Source organism: Vulpes lagopus, chromosome 6 (genome assembly GCF_018345385.1).
Source record: "Vulpes lagopus strain Blue_001 chromosome 6, ASM1834538v1, whole genome shotgun sequence".
Lineage (NCBI taxonomy): Eukaryota > Metazoa > Chordata > Mammalia > Carnivora > Canidae > Vulpes > Vulpes lagopus.
The window spans coordinates 64,709,913-64,737,122 of record NC_054829.1 but is presented as its reverse complement, the minus strand read 5'-3'; the positions used below and the strand labels follow the sequence as shown (position 1 = coordinate 64,737,122).

Sequence of the window (27,210 nt, the reverse complement as noted above, 5' to 3'; positions counted from 1 at the left end):
ATCATGAAATGGGCAAAAGACATGAAGAGAAATCTCACAGAGGAAGACATAGACATGGGCAACATGCACATGAGAAAATGCTCTGCATCACTTGCCATTAGGGAAATACAAATCAAAACCACAATGAGATACCACCTCACACCAGTGAGAATGGGGAAACTTAACAAGGCAGGAAACTACAAATGTTGGAGAGGATGTGGAGAAAAGGGAACCCTCTCGCACTGTTGGTGGGAATGTGAACTGGTGCAGCCACTCTGGAAAACTGTGTGGAGGTTTCTCAAAGAGTTAAAAATAGACCTGCCCTACGACCCAGCAATTGCACTGTTGGGGATTTACCCCAAAGATTCAGATGCAATGAAACGCCAGGACACCTGCACCCCGATGTTTATAGCAGCAATGTCCACAATAGCCAAACTGTGGAAGGAGCCTCTGTGCCCATCAAAAGATGAATGGATAAAGAAGATGTGGTCTATGTATGCAATGGAATATTCCTCAGCCATCAGAAATGACAAATACCCACCATTCGCTTCAACGTGGATGGAACTGGAGGGTATTATGCTGAGTGAAGTAAGTCAATTGGAGAAGGACAAACATTGTATGTTCTCATTCATTTGGGGAATATAAATAATAGTGAAAGGGAATATAAGGGAAGGGAGAAGAAATGTGTGGGAAATATCAGAAAGGGAGACAGAACATAAAGACTCCTAACTCTGGGAAACGAACTAGGGGTGATGGAAGGGGAGGAGGGCAAGGGGTGGGGGTGACTGGGTAATGGGCACTGAAGGGGGCACTTGACGGGATGAGCACTGGGTGTTATTCTGTATGTTGGTAAATTGAACACCAATAAAAAATAAATTTATTATTAAAAAAAAGAAGAAGAAACAAATTTCATGAGAGAATGCCATATAAAACTATTGCAATAATATAAACTATTGCAATAAATTAAAAATTCTTGTAAAGGATGATTTTCTAATGAAATATAATTGTATTTGTTAACTATTACTGCATAACAAACTCAGTAATTTAAAACAATAAACATCTATTAAAATACAAAAAAAAATAAGTCATCAAGTACGGACAGGAAAAATCATTTTCTTACATTTGAGAAAAAATCTCTACACTTGTCATGGGTAACTTTGCAACATGGGTGATATAATGGGATTAATAAGGAATGCCATCTTTATATCTTGGTCATTGTCTTTTTTAGAAGTGGAAAAATATCTTTTATTGTATAGAGAACTAAAAGGTTTTAGTATTTTTCCATAATACTACTTTTGATTAGGTATTTGCTATAAATTTTAAACTGTAATTGCTGACCTTTTATGTCTTGCCCAGGGATAAAGAAGGACATATTCACTGTACTCCAAAATGCCTTGGTAGAGCAGGCTGGTTTTGTCCTGACATGAAGTAGCCAAGGCATGACTGTGACCCAAGACAACCAGAAAATATGTGCCCTCCTCAAAGTGGGCCAGTGTTTGCTTCTTTTCTCAGGTATTGGATAAAACGAGAAATAAACAGGCATACCATGAGGGCATAAAGAGCTCTGATACATGTAAAACAGGACTTTGAGAGCCAGTGTGTCAAATGGTGTCAGAAATATGATTTCCAAGGGCATTTCTCATTTAAACATTGCCTGTCAGGCATTTTATACAAGGTCATGAAAGTTTATCATAATAACATTTTTCAAAGTATTTTATGGCCCCAATTTTTTCTCACCTCACAAATATCTGATTTGGTCACAATCTTATAAGCCTTCTTGACAGACATGGTTAAAATCAGATTTTTCAAAATATATTAAAAAAAACATTTTCGGCATTCTACTATAAAAATTTTCATTTACCAATAAAGCACTAATGAATTTCAACATTTCATGTAAAATATAGCTTGTAATCAAGTAATTCAAATGATGAAATAATTATTTAATTTGGTTAAATAAAGCAATTAAATAATTTGATTTAAAAACCTGTGTTAAAGTCTATAGTTATGTAACCTAAATTATATTCACATATAAATTATACATTTATAAATATATGCATGCATATAACTTAAATATGTAACTCAATTCATACTTATATAGATTATATATGTACTGTTTTGTATTATATATGCACATATATATGTAAAACGTGTATATGCATATATATGTATATATTACATAAAGTTGATACCGATTTAAAAGAAGAATCTTTAGCATTAATCATCTGGATTCTAATCTAGTCTAATAATGAATGGCTTTAGAGCTTTAGATTTCTGATGGGATATTAAATAATTTTTTAAGAACTTTTCTTGGTAAAATTGAAAACAATATACAATTAATTTATAATTTTGTTTCTTAAATTTTTAAGTATTCTAAAAACACTATGTGTCTCAGTGAGCAAGAGGAACTAGTCTATAAAAATTGAAACTAAATCAAAGAATTTCAGAATTGGGAAGCTGACATGAGTTGCTGGAAAAGTAAACAGCTTTTGATTTAAGTACCTTTCAATTTGAATACCAGTAGTTCCAATTCATGCAACTTTACAAAATAATATAAAGTCATACACATACATTCTGCATAGCTATCAAACATAATATAGTCTTCTAGTTAATGGTAGGATTAAGTACTTGCCTTCCCCCAACAGGTTTATTTCATGAAAGAATGAAAACACAATAAAGTCCTAAAAGGAAGTCTCAGGAAAACAGACTATAACATTTTCCTATTTACCAAAATAAGCATGCATTTGGGCTATATGTCTGGTTTACGCTGTAACATAAAGATCACAACAAAATATTTTTCAAACAAGAGACTAGTTGATACAACTTTTTTTAGAGATGTCTTCAAAATGTATTGCCTCCCCTCCACTCCAAGAAGGAATAATTTAACCTTAATGTTGTAATAATTTCTAAATTTCTTAAATGATTTTTATAATAGCTAGATTATAAAAAGTCTTTGTAATATTCTTTGGAAGGAGGGAGTAAATACGGGATATTTAAAGTCTTGCACTGTCAGTTTATGTTCTTACTTTAAATAATTCACATAATTATCACAATTTTTACTTGGTTTTGAATGTTTGGAAAATCTAAATTTAACTCTCTTAAAGAATAATACTTAAGTCATATCCATAAGTATGTTAGAACTAATAATGGAAATATTTAAGGTATTCAAGTCTTATTTTTCTCTCAGCATTTGTCAATCAGTGTCACTCTGACAATACTCCAGAATGTGCCAGTAATGCCAAGACATTGAAGACTTTCATATTTTCGTAAGAGGAAGTTTAAAATTTTCTCCCAGAAGAAATATTCACCTATGTCACAAAGAGAACTTCTTTTGTTTCTGGTTTCCAGATTTTGACAAATTATGTTTTGTAATATTTACACATTAGTTTGTGCCACTCTGGCCCTATGACCACGATGAAACCTCACCTATTTCTAACTGCATGAAGTTCACAGATGAAAAAGCAAACTCAAAGCTTTGGATATTTGATGAAGCCCTGAACACTCTACAGCACAGGCCCTAAAGAAATCTAGTCATTAACACCTTGGCTGTGTCCTCCCTCCCAGGGCACTGTCTTGATTGACGCTGTTATCCCATCGTCCCACAGATCTCTCATGTAAATGGATAAATGGATAAACAGGAGGCTGTACCAGAAGGGGCTCGTCAGGAGTACTGCTGGAGAGCTCAGCAGACGCTGTGCGGACAGTGCTGAGCCCAGTGAGGGAAACGTTGGAGAGCCTTCTCCTCCTCACGCCACTGCAATTGTTGGGTATTTTAAATGCACATCTCTTATGGTAATTCAGACCGCACCCTGGAAAGAGAAAGTAAAAATGATTTTTGTTCAACCATAAATTAAAAGCTCTTTTGGTATTAAATTATGCATTTTTAAAAATAGTACTGTTTCTTGGGGCTATTTGGAAATTCAAATTTTCTCTCGAGCTTTTTCTGATTTCTTTTCACAATTTGTAAATAGGGTGAGTTTTTGAATTCTGATTCTATTGGACAAGTTCAGCAACTACTCTGGTTATCAACTTTTTAAAATGTTCTTTGATACAATGGACTTGGGCTCGGAGGGATTGAGCCATGAAAACCCAAAGAGAACACCTGAGGCATTTTTAACTGCCACAAGTTCTAATGTGAGTGGAACACACACATTAGAGGGAAAGTTAATCACAGAGCATCACAACTTCTGAACTACATTGATCTGAATCCTGGCTCCACAATTTTTTTGTCCATATGACCTTGCATACCTTACTTTATAGGGCTAACTACCTTGTAGGGAATGCCTGGGTGGCTCAGTGGTTGAGCACCTGCCTTTGGCTCAGGTTGTGACCCCGGGGTCCTGGGATCAAGTCCCTCATTGGAATCCCTGTGGAGAGCCCGCTTCTCTCTTTGCCTATGTCTCTGCCTCTCTGTATCTCTCATGAATAAATAAATCTTTAAAAAAATAACTACCTTGTAGAACTGTTAAGAAAATATGTAAGATACCATACATGGTGGTTTCCACATGGTAGATAATTAGGAAAGCACCATTTTCTTTTAATGTTTCTACTATTCATTGTTCACATGAGAAACATGGGTACAAGTAACAGTCGGTCACTCTACAGCTGAATGGCTTTGCATGGTTTGATTAATCTCCTAAATCTCTGCGCATTTCAATACACATTTGTTGAATGCCTACTAATTCTGACTTCAGAAGCAAATGTTATTTTTAGTTTGTTGCCAAAATCACACAAAAGAAATGGATCCATAAAATACAGGGGAAACAGTATGAATATCAGGTTTTCCACGTCAGAGCAAATATGCTGAAGACAGGAAATGTAAAGAAATGAACAGAACAGAATCCATGCATCCAAAAAATCACTGGAAGACATCTGAGGGAAAGAAGACATAATTGTAGAGGGCACAACATAAGCAGATGATTTATATGTTCCAGCATGTGACTGACTTGATTGGGGAGGGAAAGATCTTACCTTCACATTTAAGGCCTTGACGCACCAACCCCCACAGCATTTCTCCACAGTGATCACAGAAAGCTGGAGCTCTGTATGAATGAACAAAAAGAGCGTGGGGACGAATCTGAAAGTCTTCAAAGGTGGCAGAAGCTGTAAAAATAGTAACATTGGAAAATAAGCCAAATGGATAGTCTGATCTGTAGATAATTATATACAGGATAGTTAATACACAAGTATGGATATAACTCTGGGCAAAGCCAGGAAAGATAAGATGCAACACTGCTTGGTGATAGCAGTGAGACTTTATTCTTCCTACCACAGCTTTACAATTGTGTGGCACGGCAACCCTCTCTCCCCTGTTCCTGCTAGTCAAAGTTTCAGGGCACTTTGAGAATAGGTAAAATGTGAAGAAAGCATGAACAAAAGGAGAGTTCAATCAGATTTACAAATACCTGATGTGACTTAAAAATATTTTGCTTTTTCTCCCCCAAAAAGGTAGTTAGAAATATTAATGAAAAAAATTTGATGGATTGAATTTGACAGATCAGAAGATGGTATATTTGAATATGACCATGAAAAGGTACATCAGAAGAAGTGGGGGAGCCCACTGCAAGACAGATTAGAAATCCGAGCAGCCTCTTCTTGGGGATATAGAGTTATTTGAATTCTTAAGGCAAAATAACCAAGCATTTATTATGACCTATAAATAACCAAGCAGCCTCTTCACCAATACATAAGAAGGACTTAACACACTGGTGAATCCAGTCCACTCCTTGAGAAATACACGTTCATGATGTAGGGTACTTTTGTTTAACACATATTGTTACTTATTCTATATGGTACTCCTGCAAAGTATTGAAATTCACTACTTTTTTTTTTAAAAGATTTTATTTATTTATTCATGAGAGACACACAGAGAGAGGCAGAGACACAGGCAGAGGGAGAAGTAGGCTCCATGCAGGGAGCCTGACATGGGACTTGATCCTGGGTCTCCAGGATCAGGCCTTGGGGGCACTAAACCACAGAGCCACCTGGGCGGCCCAATTCACTACCTTTTTAAATAATATTTTGCCAAATGATATTTTTTATTGTGTTACAAAATTAGTTTATGTTTTTTGTTGTTGTCCAAATCAAGAAAGATACAGAGAATTGAAAGTAAAGGATCACCCAGTTTCCCAAAATTCTAATGGGTAGGGGGTATATCTTTCTAGATCTATTTGCATACATAGCCTAATGTTGAGCCTAGTAGTACAGTCCAGAGAGTGCTGACCTGGGAGGAGGAAAGCAGGCTGCAGCTTTGCTATTACTGAAGTGACACCTCACCCAACCATCACGAGCTTCAGTTTCTCATACACAGAAAGAGAAGATGTGATTAATGGTAACTTCTCCAAGTCTGAAAAGCTTACACTTCCATTAAAGTTAGGACCATGTGCACTTGATTTCATAAAATTTTATTCAAAAAGAATTGGGGGGAAACTTTGTTAAGCACCTTCAATATTGTCAATAATACAATTGTGGGTAAAGATCTAAAGATGAATAAGATGTCTTTACAGAGCCTACAAAAGTAGCAAGAAAGATAGGTAAAAACAAACAAACAAAAAACCCCACAAGTATAAAATGACTTCTGATTTTCAGAGAAACTACAAATTGTGGACTAAGATACTAAATAGAACTACAACTACAACCCATAGTCGCTCTGGCCCCCAATTCACTGTCCTTTTCATCATACCACCATTGCATCTTATCTTCCCTAACTCTGCCTAAAGAGATGTCCAATAGCTCTATGCTGTGGGGAATAAACATTTGTAGATTTCCTATTGCGGCCTTGGAGAGCAGGCTATAGGCTAACAAATCACTCACTGAGTGCACTTAATGAAGTGCTTCCCTTGTTAACTCAAGTATGCAAGGTGAGAAAGAGTGCATACTGAAAATGTAGGCCATTCATCTCTGCTAGGTAGATATCCAAAATTATGAGGACAACTTTGAGGGTATCACATCCCTCAGGGCAAGAGATAATAGAACATTTAGGAGAGTGAATCACTTCCACCAGAAAGAATATTACTGATGGTTCACAGGACATACAACTGGACGTAATAGAAGACTGAAAATTTTAATGGGTTAGTTGTTCTTTGAGCCTTGAATAAAAGCACTTTATTCCAAATTAAGGGGCTTTGTTGTTGAAAATCAACTTATTAAAATTATTACTTTTATTCAGTTGGAAAGATAATTAAAATAACAAGAATAAGATTTACTGAGCTCTTAATATATACTAGATACTATGCTAAGAGATTTAAGTGTGGGAAGAAGAAGCTGATCAAAGAACTATGATCATGCACCAACACTGCCTACAGGAAGTTCTGACTAGTGTTAATATTCTTTATTAAAAGGATTTCAACCTAAATAAGTTTGAGAAATTGCATATTACAAGATTCACAACATTATGGTCAATGTTTATCAGTAAAGGAGTATGATTTGGGTACCAATCATCTACTTATGTGGTTTGGTCAAAACATGTTTAATTTGGGGATGGTAAATTCTCTTTAAAACTAGTTCTCTTACTCGTGGACAAAATCTGTTTTCAAAATATCAAAGAAAATACTTTGTGCCAATCGTTAACTCCTTTCTGTTTCTCTCTCCTTCCCCCTAAAAGTCAGCCCTCAGAACCAAGCAGCTATGATGATACTATTATACCAATTAGTTAATAATTACTGTGGTTTTCAAAATAAGGAACACTGGTATTTGAGAATACTAATACCAAGCTGCACTCAGATATTTTTGAATTAATCAGAAAAACATAAATAATTAAACTGAAGATTTTCAATGACCATACTCCTTCTCCAACCCCCCGCCCCCGTTTATGTCAGGCAAGTCTGCCTTTTTCACTTTTTTAAGGGGATTAACATTCATAAGCAGTTAGCACCCTTGACTTATGTTCAAATGCCATTTTCTAAAGTTCAATTTTAATATTCTCCTGTTAATTTTAGAATAATTAAATACATTTTTAAAATAAAACTACCAAGTGTGGGGAGGTTTTACATCCATTTGAAATCAAAACACAACATCCATTCATTATGAATTTACCTGTTCTGCACCCTGGGGGAAATCAGTATTAGCTGAGTGTAGGCATGCCATCTCGCCTAATCACAAAATTGCACTTCAGAGATAATCACTCAGCACAGGAAAACAAAGTGAATGCTGTAATTCCATTTCACTTAAGTTTTGGAATCAAAATGGACAGATCAGAGTAGAATATTAAAGTGTCTAGAGACTCCAAGAGAGGAACAATATGCTATCTGTCAGTTTGTCATAATCAATCAACCAACCTAAATTAAAAGCATGTGACAGGGCTACAAACTAAGCACAATGGGCCCCTTATACTGGTATTTGTGTCTCTCTGATTTGCTCTATTCAAAGTCTATTGTTATATACCAGTGTGCGAGAGAGGAGAAAATGACATGCTTTCCTTAGTCACTGATCATTTGAAACAGGTAATTGAGCCAAAAACTCTAAAATAATCAGTAGTTCTTTTAAGGTTCATGATGAGTTGTTGCACAAAATGGAATAAACTGTTTGGTTAGCAGTACAGAAGGAATGAGGCTTCTGATGCAAAATAAATAATCTCTGGAGGTCAAAACTATTTGCATGATAAAATAAAATAGTGTCAGCTCCTCCAAGATTTTCAGTATTTTTTTTCTTATTGACAATCTTGGCAATGTGGGAGAAGCATTAACTCTTTCTGGCGTCAACAATTTGGGACAGATAGAAGAGGTTAACACACTGCACGTAAGTAACATCCTTTTCCGTACTTCACAAGCAATCTATGAAGTAGATGTTATTATTATCTCTACTTCTGAATGGGAAGACTGAGTCTCAGAGAAATAAAGGAGCTGTCCTAGCTAACACAGGATCTTGATTTAGATTGTCTTCACACTTGAACCATACAATTTCTCTAAGCTGTGCTGGATCAAATTGTATTTCTCTGTCCATTAAAACACAATGGATTATAAACTGCATCTTTATTTTGTGAATCACTAGAAAAGATCTTTATAAATAGCAATTAAATATAACACATTACCCTTGTATCATGCATCCTCATCTCAGAGATGCAAAAGGTACTAGAGAGAAAAAAAGTCCATGAAATAACCACGGAATGAAATTAATTCGATTTGTGATCAACTATCCTCTTAATATGCTTTCTGTATGGACGCTAGTTTTTGAAATCCTTCTGCCTCCAAACAAATAGGAGTTAGTAACAATAAGTGGTTTTGAAATTGTTATGAAATCAAAGGTAATGCATCACTCACAGCCAACTGGAGTTTTGGGTCCTCAAGATAACCAGAGTCGCCCCATTCAATTGCTAAGTCTGTCCAAGAGCAAAACATTATGAAGGTTTTTAAAGCTGTTAAGATTTGTTGTAGATAAATTTGCTTTTTCCTTAGCCTCCAGAATACTGAAAATAGCTCCTGGATTCCATTTGCATATAAATACACATACTCATCAGTTTTATCAGATTATACTTTAACATCCCATTATTTATCCAGACACACACACACACACAATAGATATACATAAACCATCCTCTGTTCCTTGAGAGCTACCATTGGTGGAATGATGACTCCTCACAAATCAGTTTGTTGCATTTGAGAATATCTCAAATTAGTAGAAATATTTTTTTTATACTGAAACCCACACACTCATCTGTAACTTCAACATGGTCCACGACTTTTCATCAATTAGCTTGTGGAGGCCAAGCAGTCCTAATTATCTTGAAGCATATAGACTGATGTTAGTTTTATTAATGTATCTATAACATACTAAGCTTGAAATACAAAAATGACAGGGAACACAGTATCTGTTGTTGAGGGTTCAAAGTCAAAGTGAGGATGACACATCCATAATAATTATAATAGAAAATGCAGAGATGGAAACCCAAAAGAAAGGGTGACTAGGGGCAGCCCCAGTGGCACAGCAGTTTGGTGCCGCCTGCAGCCCAGGGCGTGATCCTGGAGACCCTGGATCGGGTTCCATGTCGGGCTCTCTGTATGGTGCCTGCTTTTCCCTCTGCCTGTGTCTCTGTCTCTGTCTCTCTGTGTTTCTATGAATAAATAAATAAAATCCTAAAAAAAAAAAAAGAAGAAAGAAAAGAAAAGAAAGGGTGACTAGAACTGCCCGGATCTGTCAGGGAAAGTTTCATCAAGAATGGACACTGAATATAACCTTGAAGGATGAAGTGTGTTGTATTTTGAAAAGTAGAGAATGAGATTAAGAAGGAACATTTTTTATAGTCTGATTTCATGTAATTATAGACAATTTATAGGATTAACTACATATTTCTTTATAATTATAATTACTGTGAGCTCTTGACATTTCATCTTTGGTGTACTGTCAGGACAGTTAGGAAAGTGACTCCCAATTGTCCACATGGCAGGTACCAGAAAGATGACAACAGATCATTTCCATGCTCTTGTGGCCTAGATACTTGACAGTGCTTGTAAAATTATGCTTGCATATGTCTTTACTACCCCTGCCTCCCATACACACATTTCTGCACCCTGAGGCTGGTCATTTCTTTCTGCTTCTTCATTTGTCCCAGTCTTTCCAAGCCATGTTTGTACCAAATTCTCCCTTTGAAGAAATGAGATGGGAATTTCCATTTTCAACTCACATCTGACCAGAAAAACATTAGTGAGGTGCAATGATGGGAACTTAGGAGGCTATGACTATCCCAGAGGTTATAGCAGCCAAGAGTTAAAAAACCCATAAAATGTACTTAGATATGTTGCTTAGGCAGTTCAGAAAGTTCTGGGAAAATATTTTATAAGTCCATGGCCAGAGATCCTTAAATAAATAAATAAATAAATAAATAAATAAATAAATAAATATCTCCAAGAGGAATGGTCTCTCAAGCCAGACTGATAGCACAATAATAAGTTACCCTAATTAGGAAGGAAAAAGGGTGGGATCTAGAGAAGCTGACTTAACTGCCCAGGAAACTCTGTCAAGCTCCTCCTGAAAAAGAAAATGCATCAGCTACAGAAGGAGAAGCACACAGTCCAGTGAAGTCAATGGTGGTTCTGGCCAGTTAAGAGCCACCCCAAGAAGATTGATAGAAAGAAAAAGCCGAAGCTTTGAAAAAGCCTGAAACAGAACAAAGGACCTTGCAGCTGTGTTATATGTGGAAAGAATGAAGCGGAGATGTCCCGAAACATGAAAACACACACACACACACACACACACACACACACACACACACACACTAGTTTAATGCTAACAAACAAAACAGAAAAAGCTGAATTTTTCAACTGTAATTCTTTCCGGTCTTTTCTAGAACAGGACAATTTTCAAACAAAAAATTAAAGCATAAATATCCTTGAGAAGAAAATAGAGTAGAGGAATAAAGATCATCTAAGGGCTTTAAATGAACTATTTTAAATAGGCCATAATAAATGATACATGAGGGCTCACTTTTAATCTTAAGAAAAACATCTATCTTCATATTCTAACAGAACAGTCTAACAAAATTTTAATGGGCTTAATGGAATTATTTTGGAGGTCTTGTGTAAGAGAAATAGAAAATATTCTGATATGAATGGAAAAGTTTAAAAGGAGAGTAATGATGAAATTCAGCCCTAGTTAATATCAGAATAGTCTATAAAACTATAATATTTTAAAGTGTGCCAGCTGTGCATAAGACAAGAGAGATAAAAAAGACAGATACTGATGGCACAGTAATCTACTCTATGTATGAATTTAAAACATGATAAGAGGAAATATCATAAATCAATACAGCAGGAAAACATTTAACAAATGATTAACAATTAACTACTTGGAGTAAAATACAATTTAGAAGCTTGTTTCCTATATTATGGGAAATATTTCTAATACACAGGAAACAAAGAAACAGGAAATTTCCTGTTACATATGTATATAGATATATACACACATACCCATATATATGTGTAATATTATATCTATTACACCTGATGAATAAAAAGTTAAAACACCAACCCAAAGAAAACAAGTGAATGCTCATCAAATCTACAAAAGAAAAAAGACTTTAGAAAGTAAGAGGAGGGATCCCTGGGTGGTGCAGCGGTTTGGCGCCTGCCTTTGGCCCAGGGCGTGATCCTGGGGATCCGGGATCGAGTCCCACGTCGGGCTTCCGGTGCATAGAGCCTGCTTCTCCCTCTGCCTGTGTCTCTGCCTCTCTCTCTATCTCTCTCTGTGACTATCATAAATAAATAAAAATTAAAAAAAAGAAAGTAAGAGGAGCTCATAAATCTTAAGAGTGATGGAAGGAATTGAATGGGTACATTCATGAACATGATCATGTAGCAAGCACTACTGGATGACTTGCCAAAGGGTCACAATGATAGTCTCTTTTTTTAAGCATAGTTATAATAGGTTTATTTATTATAATTATATACTGCTAGGTCACAGAAAGCTAATTATGTTAATACTTTCAGGTATTTATAATTACTAACAGACAAGGAGAGACCCCTATGCACTGCTAGACACCACACATGTGGGTGACAAGGCCTATGTTCTATCATGAAAATTAGGAAAGTCTGCATGTATTATTCATCCTCGCTCAGAAAGAAATAAATCCTTCTTCTTCTTTTTTTTTCCCCCTCTGTTTAACCAGAAGCAAGTAGCAAGACAGGAGTGTTTGATGGCAGGGCTAAAACTCTGCTCAGGAAGCAGTTCACCATCTGTTCATGAGCCAGGAGAGTTCTAGTTAATGCCTGGGTGACCCACCCTTTGTTTCCCTCTCAGACAACCACTCACTCTGCTGTTACAGAACAACTGCTTTAGAAGCAGCAGTGTGCCTCCTGCCTGGAAGGTGCTCCCAGATGAAAGACATACAAAATAGAACACCATGTAACCAAAGGCTAGCTATAGGGCAAAGCTACTTCATTCATTCATTCAGTCTATCTCTATACTGAGAAATCTACCAGGAACATTCCCCTCAACATACTTTTTTGCTCCAGCCACTAGTGAGGTATGCTTCCCTTTCACCCAAACTTGCTTTGTTTAGCATGTGGCTGCTACCCCTAAGTAGCTAACTCTGCTCATCCCCAAACTTAGCTCAGTATCACCTGCACTGGAAGCCTTTTGTGGTGTGACTGTCCTCTTTGTGAGGTAAACTGTCCTCTTCTCTATTCTCATAAGCTCCTGGGCACATCTGTATTATAAAGTGTATCACTCTATACTGCAACGCCCTCCCTTATTCCTTTATCTGTTCATATCTGACCTAACAGATTGCTGGAAGATAGAGACCACACCTTCTCTCACTTCATATGTACATATCAATGATCAATTAATATGAATAAATAAAGCAATGGCTTCGAAACCCATGCTTGTCTGCAGTTCCGAGGTTCTATATTTTACAAAGTCCCAACAATGTGTAAATATAGTATTTGAACTTTAAAAGCAAAGCCTGTCAAAACCGTAATTTGGATCACACTTTAAAACGTGTCTAGCAATGCTTTTCAGAGATGTCCTTGCTAGTTCCTTAGTACTTTAAAGGCAGTATGGTGTAGTGGTGATGAAAACCATGGACACAGTGTCAGAGCGGACCTGGCTACTAATCCTGTTCATAGCAAATAAGTAACCTTAGGTAAGTCACAGATCACCTCTCTGAACCTCAGTCTCTCTGCCTATTAAACTGGCTTAGTAAAGCTAACTTGACTGGGCCATGAGAAAGACTCAAAGTAACTAGCACAGTCTCAGTGGTTATCACAAAAATATCTTAGCATAATTTAGATTAACAGTGTGGGCTTTGTAATTGGAAAGATGTGGGTTTGAATCCCAGTTATCATTAATATTATTTGTAATTATTGTCCCCATCAATATTAATAGAAGGCAATACTGCTTTTAAATCTATTACCAACCCATAGCACTTAAAAATTTAAGGGCTTTAAAAACTTACTGTTCCTCTACCACCTTATAAAAAATGTTTCCACTGCAGAGGAAATTGCTTTTCTATCCACTGTTCTGGTTAACACTAATTAAATGGAGCTAAGCCCATAGGACTGTGTCTAGTTCCCTCTCTAAAATGAATCAATTAACAGTTGGGAATTGCCGTGGGGAAGAAGGGTCACCATATCCTGATGTGACTGAATGACAAATGCCACAGCTGGAAAGAGATTAGAGAGCATCTCAGGTCAAGAAAGAACATAAATGGTTGCCCCATGTGTCCAACATAGAGGAAAAAAGAAAATTAAGTAAAAATGTCATGGAGTCAAATTTTAGCTAATGAGTGCAGGCTCCGCAGGCACCCTGAATGAGGAAAAGAAAGGTCAAGTCTGTTTCTTAGAAAGCTCCAGCACATACGGGAAACGTTATACCTTTAAAAGGATAATGACCTCATTTACATGAGGAGCACCCGCATATAAATCGCCCTTTAGACTACTTACAAAAGGCCGGTAGAGGAGGCTGGGTACTGTACTATCTGAAATGCTCTGATAGGCAGCAGGGTTTCTGGCAACAAATGGCATCACTGTTGTCAAATACGTTTGCACACAGATACACCAGACTGAGGTCCTACATGCTTTGCTTCATATTTAAGTCTCACTGTACCTTTCATAAAAACAGATGCTTACTTTTGATTCATCAACAACAAAACCCTTAAAAGCTGTGAAATCTGCTGGGTATTCCCATTGCGGAAGAAGCAAGAGTTCAGGGAGGGCTGAATTGAATCCAGGGCCTGCTGCATGCAGGAGGAGTTCTGGCTGCCGCTCAGAGCACAGAGGGAAGGGCCATGCTGCTCAGGAACTCCCTGGGTTCTTTTTCAACAATCAGGCTGACTGACTCATTGGTCTACTCTGACTCATCAGAATAAGAGCTTTATACACTGAAAATCTGAGTTTATGCTTTTGAGTCAGGTGTATTGAGGTATAATTTACATAAGTAAAATCCACCCTTTTTTGTGTACAGTTTTATGGTGTTACACGTAATTGCGGCAATTTTACCAACTCCTCCCAAATTCTTCTGTGCCACTGTGGAGAAACTCCCCTCCTCGCCCCCTACCCCCATCCCCTGGCAACCACTGATTTATTTTCTATCCCCTTTTCAAAATATCATATAAATGTCGTCTTTGGAATATAGCTCCTGTCAGCCGAATGCATTTGTAACTCATTCATGTTGTTTGTGAATCTGTACTGTAGTTCACTCAGTCTGCTTACCAACTCTCCAGGTGAATTCTTTCAATAGACCATCAGTTTATCCATTTACCAGCGCATTAGGGTATAGGGTCATATTGAGATTGAGGATGGTAGGGATATGGGGTCTGGAGACAGGTTCCAGTAGGGAGGCAGAGGCAGAAGAGAATGTTTGTTTGTGCTCAGTACAGGACATTTGTAACATGGACCTTTACTGTTGAAAACTATTTTTTACAACACTGGACAGCACATGACTTTGGGAGGAGACAAAGTGGCTTCCCTGCTGTTTCCACCTACCATGGCTAAACTGCAAGATATCTTTGTACCTTACTTCTTCATCTTTTGAAACGGGTATAATTAAAACTCAAATAACAGTTTCACGATCATTTTAATGAGAAAACATTTAAAAATAACTATTATATTTGGCACTATACAGTGGTAGTGCCTAAAATATGGTAAAATAAAGTAGATATTTTTCAAGTATTCATGCATATGTAGATTTATAATAATCTTATGTTTTTACAAAGATAATAATCAAATGTTTTGATTTGATTCACATATAATAATCAAATGTTTTATTTTAATGCTACCCATTAGCAAAAAATAAACTCAAAACAGATCTTAGACTTAAGCAGAAAACCTAAACCGTAAGACTTCTAGAAGACAACTTTAGAGAAAATGTTCATGACCTTGGGCTAAACAAAGATTTCTAGATACAACCAAAACTTTAATTAATTAAAAAAAAAAAAAAACTGGTAGGCTTTATCAAAATTAAAAATTTCTGGTCTTCAAGAGATCTAAGAAAATGAAGAGAAAAACTACAATCTGGAAGAAAATATTTGCAAAATACATTTCTGAGAAAGGACTTGTATCTAGAATATGTTAAAAACTCAACAATATTAAGAACCAAAAAATAGCTTTGAAAGACAGTAGATGGTAAATACATGAAACCTAGTTCATATTGGGTACATTGTAGATTCAGTGGGCTTTGGTACATTAGTTTGGAACTATTATCTTTATTTATGATATTCTTTTGGTCATGAAATTATTCTTGTTCTGAATATTTAATTTACAAATTAACATGTTTGGGGACATATCTCATATACAGGTCTATCTATATTTATTTTAGGATCATATATCACATTTCATCTTTGTAAATGAAATCACAAACTTTGGTCCTAATTAAGAAAATATTTTGGAAGATCATCATTACCAAATAATTTTTAGAAAACACCACAAGTAGTTGCAGATTATGATTTTTAATCTAAAATTAACTATGTTTGGACAAGCTTTAATTAATTTTGTGCAACAACATTCATGTTTTGAATATAAAAATGCTCTGCATGTGTATGGTAAGTGATAATTACTACTGCAACTTTGTTCATTTACTCATTGATTATACATTTTATTCTCATATAATACTATTATAGTCTTATCTGATTTTTAGCTTTTATTTTAATTCCATTTTCTCTCTCGTTTTAAATTGCAAATCCCAAAGTCATTATTATTTAAAGTAACAAAGGGCAAATTTTATCAGCATATACATTCTAAACAATCTATCTAGTGATTTCAGGATAACAGAGGATAAATAGCATAGGAAAAATGTTTAAAAGAAGATAGATGTAAATTTTTATATAGATCTGATGTTTCCTGTTACAGTTTTAGGTAGTAATGTTTTTCCAATGAGATATTCCAGCATTGAGAGGGAGGGGAACAAAGTAATTTTCAAATTATATACGTAATCCTTGAAATTTGGATAATAAGCTCCTTTCCTAGTCTACAGGAATATTCTCCTGTGATTATTTCATGTGACAGCAGAGTTCACTCTGTGCTGGGCATGTAGATGACATGGAGGCAGAAAGGACTGTGTTATTCAAAACAGTGTAATGTGTTAGGAATGCCAGTTCTGGAGCAAGACTGCCTGGTTTGAAACCCAGCTTCACCACTTATGAGGTGCCTGAGCCTGGCCATGATTCCTGATTCTGTAGGTCTTGGTGACCGCATCTGTAAAATGAGAGTGATAACTGTGATAGTAATGCAGGTTTTGAATGTGGACAAATTAGGCTAAAATGTATGGACATTTTAAAGAGGGATGTTCTGGAGAATAATTTTTTTTTTTTCCTGGAGAATAATTTAGATCATCCTGAATCAAGACCTACATATGGACTTGCCAAGTTATCAAATCTACTGCAAATCAGTATCATTTTGCCTCTTCTTTTCCAGTATTTCTATTTCATTTCTTTTTGTAGAAAAGAACATTTGCTAAGAACTTCCTTTTTTAAAAAGATTTTATTAAAAAAAATAAAAGATTTTATTTATTCATTCACGAGAGATACACACAGAGAGAGGCAGAGACACAGGCAGAGGGAGAAGCAGGCTCCTTTCAGGAAGCCCGATGTGGGACTCGATCCTGGGACTCTGGGATCATGCCCTGAGCCAAAGGCAGATGCTCAACTGCTGAGCCACCCAGGCGTCCCTGGTAAGAACTTCCTGAACAGTGTTAAATACTAGTAAAGACAGCTTCTTCTTCTTAACCTTAGTTGGGTGGTGCCTAACATATTCTTATTAAAATGGTGTTCATGATTTAAGTTAACTATTTCTTATTAAAATTCATAAAAGATTATAAAAATTGACTAATAATGTCAAATCAACTTTTTATTCCTAGAACAATTTTCTTGGTTATTTTGTATTATTCTTTTGTATTCTTATAGATTCTATTTTTCTCAACACTTTATTTAGGGATTTTATATCCACAAAGCAAAGACATTTCATTAATTGCATGTGGGTTCTGATTTCAGATATTCCTGGGTTTTAAGTACAATTTTACTAGTAAGTAAATGGGTGATTCCTGGCAATTTAATTAACTTTTCTATACATCTGAAAAAGGCTTATCAGAGTGCCCAGTGAATTGTGTTTAAATACATTAACTACTCCATTAGTGAGCACAGTCTACAGTTTCCTTTCTGTCTTAGTCTGCTTGGGCTGCTGTAACAAAATACTTAGACTGGATAGCTTACAAACAACAGTTCTAGAGGCTGGGAAGTCCAAGATCAAGGCAGCAGCAGATTCAGTGTCTGGGGAGAATCTGTTTCCTGGTTCACAGATGGCTGCCTTTCCCTGTAACTAACTGTACATGGCAGAAGGGGTGATAGAGACCTCTGGGGTATCTTTTCTAAGTTCCCCATCCATGAGGATAGTTCCTCAGACCTAAGCACTTCCTAACACCAATCACTTTGGGGGTTAGGATTTCAATATGAAGCTCATGGACATAAACATTCAATCCATTGTGTTTTCTTTTCTTTCTTAGATTGTCTTTTCCAGGTTTCAGTATTAAAATTTTGCTGCATTTGGTAAGTTATTAGACAAGATTTTCAAATTTTATGTGTTCTGAAATAGTTTATACTTAGGTATTTGATAGAATTTCACCAAAATTGCCTATACAATGCACTTTTTCTGAGTGGGTGGGGAGAAAGCTGGTGCATCTTAAATAATATTTTTTTCTATCAAAAAGTGCATGTATGTGTATGTGTGCATGTACCAGAGAGTAAAGAGACATTCCAACGAAGTATTTCAATCCAAATCATATGATAGTGAATAAATCTATTAAAATATGCATCAGTACTCAATTGGTTTTAATTGTATCTCTAGCAAAAATAATGGATTTTAACATAAATATGCAGATTTAAGTTAAACTGTGAAAATTTGATTCACAACACGAGTAGCATATATCTAACATGATAATCCTTATGTTAACTCATAAAATACTTGAAATTATAATAAGCATTAAAATAAACATTAAAAACAGAGGACAATTTGTACATCGACTTCTAGCTTTAGGTAAGTTACAAGCTTCAGCCATTATTAAATACTGCATGCTATTGGAAGGCCATATGGCAGGAGAGTGCAATCATTTTTCCTGGACTTTTTTTAGTAATTCCCCTAGATGAAAATGATAAAGAAAAAAACCCAGAAACCAAGACATGTGCCACATTTATCTAAAAAGCTGATGAAAATAAACCATAGGGACGCATGGGTGGCTTAGCAGTTGAGCATCTGCCTTTGGCTCAGGTCATGATTCTGGGGTTCAGGATCGAGTCCCACATCAGGCTCCTTGCAGGAAGCCTGCTTCTCCCTCTGCCTATGTCTCTACCTCTTTCTCTCTCTCTCTCTCTGCCCCCCCCATGTCTCTCATGAATAAATAAATAATATCTTTTTAAAAAAGAAAAGAAATCCTAAAAGAAAATTTTAAATGGAAGAGAATAGATTTGATAATAAGCAGAAAATACATTAATCATGTACCATTTGTCAATTTTAGCCCATCTTCCTAAAGTGTGCTATAAACATAATATTAGCACAAGTGATTCTGAGAAAAATGTTCCAAAAGGTGATTTGCCTGTAGGATTATTACATTTGGTAGAGCTTTGAAGTCTTTTCAAAGGCCATTGTTCTTGGCACTCAGAGATTGTATCTGGCCTTCAACATTTCTTGGCTCACTCCACATTTACAGTAACACTCTCTGGATTATTTCTACACTCGACATGATTAAACCAAACAAATACAGCCTCCTCCAACATATTTCAAAGAAAGTAGCAAAAGATTCATGGTCACTCCTCTAGGATTTTATATTCTAGCTGAGGAAAGATGGTAAAGATACTAAAAAACAAAATAGGTAGACTATAAGACAGAGAGTACATAATCAAACATGGATCTGGAGATTGTAAAGGTCAGGAAGAGCTCCAGGGAAGGAGAAGGGAGACTGCACAGAATGATATGCTGTAAAAAATAAAGTTGAAAGTATAAATCTTGGATTGAAGAAGAAACCGAATTCCTCAGATAGAAACACAGTGGAAATAAGGTTCAGAAATGAAAATAAATGTGGGAAGTTTGGGGTACTGAAGGAACCAGCAGGATTGGATGGGAAGGTTATTATAGTCAAGAAGTGGGAAAGACAGTGGATAGTTTATTTGGGATTAGCTGATGGCCAATGTTGGTATTTCAGTTAAGGTTCCAGAATGCAGTAAGACATCATTTAAAGTCTTTTTTAAAAAATGACTGGAATTTATTTTAGTTAAAAGTATCACATATACAAAAGAGCACATATAATATATGAGTAGGTTAAAGATTAATAATAAACAGCCATTGTACATTCCATCCAAATGAAGAAAATTACCATTGCCTTAGAAACTGCCTTGTGGGGATGCCTGGGTGGCTCAGTGGTTGAGCATCTGCCTTTGGCTTGGGGTGTGATTCCGGGGTCCTGGGATGGAGTCCCACAACAGGCTCCCTACAGGGAGCCCGCTTCTCCCTCTTCCTGTGTTTCTGGCTTTCTTTCTGTGTCTCTGGAGAATAAATTAAATCTTTAAAAAAAAAAAGAAAGAAAGAAAAGAAAAGAAAAAAAAGAAAGAAAAGAAAAGAAAAGAAAAAAGAAAAAAGAAAAGGAAAGGAAAGGAAAGAAAGAAAGAAAAGAAAAGAAAAGAAAAGAAAAGAAAAGAAAAGAAAAAAAAGAAAAGAAAAGAAAAGAAAAGAAAAGAAAAGAAAAGAAAAGAAAAGAAAAAAGAAAAGAAAAGAAAAGAAAAAAGAAAAGAAACCACCTTGTGATCCCCTCCCCAGCTAGGTGGATTATACAGAAAAGTACTTTGGTGTGATGAGTTGAGTAATGTTTAGAGCATATAAACAGAAAACACAAACTTTAGAAAGCAACAAGAACCCAGAGGGCCTTCAGCTAAGGAAGAAACAGTGGGAATACAGAAGAAAGGAACAAAGAAGAACTGGAAGGCAAATATGGCCTCACTTGTTGCCTGTTGCACTTTTTTGTTTATTTTTGGAGTTGGTTTACTTTGGCTTGTCTTTGCATAGATGAAACACAATATTGGTACATTAATTTTTAAAAAAAGGAAAGAAAGGAAGGTTTGAAGGGCAAGCCTATGTTTTAGACCCACAGTTGAGAGAATGAAACATTTCAGTGTGAAAACTTCATTAGTCTGGGAGAGATCACAGGAGCCATTAAGAAGTAAGAGGTAGAGCAAAGAGTTAAGATTTTGAGGCCTTGAAGAAGATAAGAGAGGAAAGCAGTTGTGTCCGTACTTCTTCCCTCATTTAGAAAGCCAAAGGAATCTCCTATATTTAAGCTTCTCTTATCCACAGCAAATGGCATTAGAAGGTAGCAGAGGTTCCCAGTGATGCCTTTAGGTCACTGGAGCAGGAGTAAAATGTCCTTGGATTGCAGCCCTATAATGATAATCCCCCTGAGGCAATCTGTAACTAGCCCTCTGGCACCTTTAAATGAGCCCAGGGCGGAGCTGAACCATTCATCACCTCTTTCCTCCTAACCTCTTTATGCTTTAAGAGGAGAAACAAAAACAAACACATATTTTCTATTCACTGTCAAAGCAGGTGGGCTTTCCTAAGCCTCTCTGTGCTTCCTTCTCACAAAGTGCTTGCATCTACTGCAGAAATTCTTGCCCTTGGTTGTGCACTAGAATCACCCAGGAAGCTTTAAACCAATGGCAAGTTCTGGTCCTAACCTCTAGAGAACCTGATTTAATTATTCTGGCTTGGAGCATGCATATGAATTTTTTTAAAAACTCTAATGAGTGAACAAAGTGAGAATCACTGCCTAAGAGTGACCTCACTGATTTTCAAGGGTCTCTAGAAGCCAATCAATTAAAAAGAACTTAGCATCTAGCAACAGTTTATTATTTTTCAGGCATATTTGAAGTAAGATATGATCGCCACTTATAATTTGCTAAGTAGAGGAACAAAACAACATCGTATATAACAATTTTAAGAACATCAAAAGACACAAGTGACTCTGGATTGTAAGATGACAATCGGTAAGGACTAACACAGTCAAAAATATAAGCCTGATGCTATGCTTCAAAGTTTAGGAGTGAATGTTCCAGTTTAACATAAGCCTAGTAAAATCAGAAATCTATGAGAAAGACAGTGTAACTGAAGCAAAATTCTCCAATCTTCCAAACATCCTTTACCACTGATCAGTGCTTGCCTGTAGGTTCAATAACTCTCCACAGGCAATGCTGAGAACGTCTCTCATAAGGACAGGGAATGTGGTGGCAAAACATAGGCCATATAGGTGCCATCCCTTGCCTGGCATTTCTGACTTAATCAGCTGCTAGGATGACCAATAGTTTCTCCCCTTTGTGGATTCTAAAATACACATGTAAGTAGTCCTTTGGGCTTGGCTAGTGTGGCATGAATATTACTTACGACAGAAGAGAGTCTGTTCTCAAAGCTATGGTACTGTCCTATTAAAAAAATGCCACTTATGGAGAGTTGATGGTCCACCCTGGGCTCTGGTTAAACTGATTCTAAACAGCAAGAAGCAGGCTTACACGTCACTGAATCTTCTTTTTGGATGAGAACCATTCAACCCTAACCCAGTAAGCTCATTTGGTATCTACTTTCTGTTTATTCTTTCATCAGGAATTCTTATCTGAATTCAGCTTGCCTTGGGGACATCCATCCCTAGAGACGCAGACCACCTGATGGGGGGAACTAGGCAACCATTTCTGGACAATTGCAGTACCTGGTCCATTCTCAAGGGGGAAGTTACATTGTAATTAATCAGTCAGATCGCAAGAAACTATATAGACTGAAGTCCTACAAATGGATGGGAACAACTCAGAGGAATAAAGTCGGCTGGGGTAAGGACAGTTGTGGTCTCTGCTCTTCAATCTTCCTTGCAACATAAGAGGTAGGAGGTAAGGCAAGTCTTTTATGGTATTTTCTCTAATTGGCCATGGCAGTCCAAGACTGAAGCAACTGCCCTCATCAGCTTGATCTATATGGGGAGCTTGGATATCCACTGCAGTAGAATAAATATGTGATACATATTTGTGATATGTGATACAAAACGAGGAGAATTCACTACTCATTGAAGATGGTGGAGGGCCAAGGAGTGTGGGGAGCCTCTAGAAAATGGAAAAGGCAAGGAAACATGTTCTCTTAGGCCAGTGAGACCCATTCGGATTTCTCATCTCTGGAACTATAAAATAAATTTGAGCTGTTTGAACTCCAAAGAATTGTGGTAATTTGTTAAAAAGCAGTAAAAGAAAACTAAGACTAAGAAGTACTATTCCATTTGTTCCAGCTTCGCTCTGTAGAGTTCTATACCAGTATTTTGGGACAAATTTTCTACTGTAAAGAAAGTATTACCTTTTCTTGTTTGCCTGCTCCCTTTCATATTTTTATATTCTCTTGGTTTCAAAACTGGGAGGTTAATACATTTAAAAAAAAAAGTCCCAAACTTTATTTAGCTACTGCCTCCAATTTTTTTCTCACAGTAAAACTTCAAAGTTTTATTATGTACTTTCTGCTCCCTGAACCTTTGTCTTCTCATGAAAATGAGAATATGTGATGAATTAAAAAGCTTAAGAATAAAAAGGAAAAAAGAGAAGAGAAATCAGTATCCTGGCAAATTTATTCTGTCTCTGAATAATCACAAGCTAATTATATTTATATGTGTCCATAACAGAGATGAGCAATATTTTCACATTGAGTGAAGGGAAAGGTGAATAAGTTGTCTGTGTCACTGTTATACAGTATCCACATGGGACAATGCTGCCTCCTTCATGTCTCCTGTCAATGTGGATTTGGAAAGTCATTATGACAGGCATTATTCTTCATTGTATTCTGAGTAATATGAACCAGCAGAAATCTTATTATGTTGGAATTCTTAGGTGGGTGCTTAGACATGTCAAGCAATTACACTTTTGAATATCTTTAAATTACATAAGGAAAAATACTGTCTTTGAGAAATGTTTCTCTTTTGTCCTTTGTGTAAAACCAGAACCTGCCCTCATGGATCATAGTTTCCATTCTGTGCTTTTTTATTCAAATATGCAACATGGCCCAATTTGTATTCAAGAATTCACATACTCGATGGTGAAATGCTTTTAGAAGGATCAGTAGAAGCCAAAACCACTAAGAATGCTGAGAAAATGAGCAGTTAAGCTTTCGAAATTGCTGAGTAGAGATGTAATTAATTATACTACCAATGACATTTGCCATAGCAAAAAACTACATGAACCTAAATATAATGAGCAAAACAAAGTGGGAACTAGCAAAATGGCCATGGATCATTGTCCATAATTTGATATCCATTAAATCATAAAGTCTACATGTCTGTGTATGTGAGTATTCAAGTAATTAACAGTTTAGGTATGCAATTTGGTTTGTGGTTCTCTATCATACCGGTTCATACAGAAATGCAACGTCATATCTGGGACTCTCAACAAGGTTTGGTAATTATTATGCACTTATTTATCTAGCATCAATTAAAGCACATTGGTAGAAAAGAAGATACAACTTAGAAGAATTTCTTCTAGGGATACCTGCATGGCTCAATGACTGAGCATCTGCCTTTGGCTCTGGGCATGATCTCCGGGGGCCTGAGATCGAGTCCCACATCGGGCTCCCTAAGGGGAGCCTGCTTCTCCCTCTGCCTGTGTCTCTCATGAATAGATAAAAATAAAATCTTAAAAAAATAGAAGAATTTCTTTTAACCTCTATCTCAAGGGCTTTTTCTAGACCCTCCTATGATTGAAAGGATACATTGGGTTCAAGGTCTTGTTTAAGTAATTTTACTTTCCCTGGTAAGTTTCAAATATTTTATAAAATTAGTTCAGATCCTTCATGCAATCAGTATGAGACCAATCTTCCTGAAATACCACTTTCATCAATATTCCTCCCTTGCTTAAAATTAAATGGCTTTATTTCTCCCTGTGATTTATTCATCCAAGAAACATCTGTTGAACAGCAAGTCCATGGAAGACACAGTACTAAGGACGGGGACAGGCAAAGGGAGGTGGGGATGCTAAGGGAAACAGCAAAATACGGTAGGTATTTACCTGCTACGGCAGGTATCCAATGGAGGTTAAAGGAGAAGCAATGTCCAAATAGAAGGGTTTTCAAACCAATACCAAATGCTGAAAAGATGACTATGGAGTACAATATGGAATAAGAAAGAGTAATAACTAACATTTATCATGCATGTAGCATATATCAGGCCCTATGTTGAAAACTTCGTAGGCATGATCTCATTTACTCCTGACCCCAAACTGCAACAAGGTAGATTCTACTGTCATCGTCAATTAATAGATGGCAAGATTCAAAGTTTAAGGAACTTGTCCGAGGACATAATGCTAGTTGGTATTGGCAGAACACTGATGCACCCAGGGCTACGTCGAAACCTAATGACCATTTCTCAAGTTAACCTTGAGTCCATATGTTTACACTCCTCAAAACCAGCCCTTAGGGCCCAATTCAAGAATCATCATTTCCAGAAAGTCTTCCTGGATTCTCCAAATATCTCTTTGTATTGTTCACAGCACTTGCTCTTTAAGACAAAGAGGATCCTTTAGTTTTAGGTATTGTCCTACATTATACATCAATAATTTAAGTACGTTGCTCTTCCCTCAAGTAAGTAGCTGGAAGAGGTAAGGAAACGTTCTTTTTAGCCCACTGAGACCTGTTTATCACATTTTACATTTCTTCTGTACCCTAAAAAAGCAACTTGTCAGTGAGAGGTGTGGTGTACCCGATGAGGAAATATTTGTTATAAATGAACCTATGTTGCCATACTCTAAAAGAAATTAGAATTAAATGAGGGTTAAGTGTGCAGAAATGTTCTCAGTTATATGGGTTTAAGAGTATGGCTCTAAGAAAGCAGAAGGACATTCCCAGCCCCCTAAAAAAGCCTGTGCGAGCTTGAAAGGATGATGTGGAGGAAGGAAAGACCCTGCTCACTGGGTGGGACTAAGCAGGACTATTATGAGCTAAAAGTTCTGAAAATACTCTTGGCTTCTCATGTAGTTATTACACCCCTGAGATTGTTAACAAATTAAGGCATACAATTTTTCCAGTGGCCTAACAGTTTAAGCTTATTCTAGAAGACTTGATTTCTGATTCTGGAAGAATATTTTTTCTCCTTTTCAGGGAGTATTCTACAAAAAGTGTCTCTCAAACAAAGCTTTACTTTTATGGGGTCCTTCTTTTGGGTAAGATTTAGACTGACTCCAAAGGGAAGCCCCTCAAACCTCCTGGCTCATCACCATCCAGCAGCATTTCTCAGGCCACAAGCCCAATGTGACTTCTTGAAATTTCCCACTCGAAGTGCAGAAGAGCAGCCCACATGGCAGGAGCATGACTGCCCTAGGGATTTGGGACAGCTTATTTGAATCCAGAACATCTAACTTGATAACTGCTAGGAAGTATGCCTTTGCCTGGCTTTGAGTGACTGTTTTCAGCTTGCTTAAATATTCTCCACAATGTCAGTCTAAATGTATTTAAGATAGTAAATGCCAAACAAGGTGCATTTACAGCCACCATTCCTTTGATCACCTGCAATGGAATTTGACTCTGATAGAAATGATACAGCACGTCTAAACATCTATAAAGTTTCATTTTGGTGAAAAAAGACCATAGTGATGAAGTTCTTTACAAATGAACTTTCTGCATATACCATAGGCTTATATGATTACATTTTTCTGTGAGTTATCACCATTTATCTCTCTGAAATATTGAACTGAATAATGTTCTTACCTAAATACAGCTTTTCATCATTTGCAAGGGGAAAAAAAGTAAAGTACTCCTTTAATCTCACAGAAGTGAATTAGGTATTATAAAATCTGTTATAAGGGGAGCATTTAACTTTGGCTTCATGTTGTACAAGATACTTACTTTCAGAGAATTGAACAAAAAAATGTAGATGGTTAACATTCCCTATCCTGTCATAAATAATGTGATATATTTTCCAGTATAGGTGATAAATTTCTGGAGGCAAATCACATCCTTTGTGGGTCTTTCATACTTCAGAAAGATGAATAGTTATAATTCACAGAATGAGCAAAGATGTATCTTTATCCTCATTCTTTGTGTGTGTGTTAACAGTCTTTTCTATGCAATACTGGACCAGCTAACTATAACTCAAATTTCAGATGTTTATGCTTAGAAAAAAAATTCTATTTTGGACTGTATAGCTCTCATCAGCATTTAGTTTTAGAAATAGAAACTTTTAAAACTCAGAATTTCTAACAGTAAGACAGATTCTGATGATGACAGCTGATTTGGAGAAAATGTTTATTTCCATTTAAAGTCT

General features: G+C 36.4%; 1 protein-coding gene across 2 annotated transcripts in view; it reads right to left on the bottom strand.

Moving 5' to 3' along the window:
* Positions 1-27,210, bottom strand: part of PRKD1 (protein kinase D1) — a 326,655-nt gene that overhangs the window by 79,049 nt on the left and 220,396 nt on the right. For both annotated transcript variants that reach the window (XM_041759216.1, XM_041759217.1), the window contains exons 3-4: positions 4,948-5,079; positions 3,625-3,785 (exon numbers count right to left, since the gene is read on the bottom strand). In XM_041759216.1, the coding sequence (XP_041615150.1) occupies positions 3,625-3,785; positions 4,948-5,079 (293 nt within the window). The remainder of the gene's footprint in view (positions 1-3,624; positions 3,786-4,947; positions 5,080-27,210) is intronic.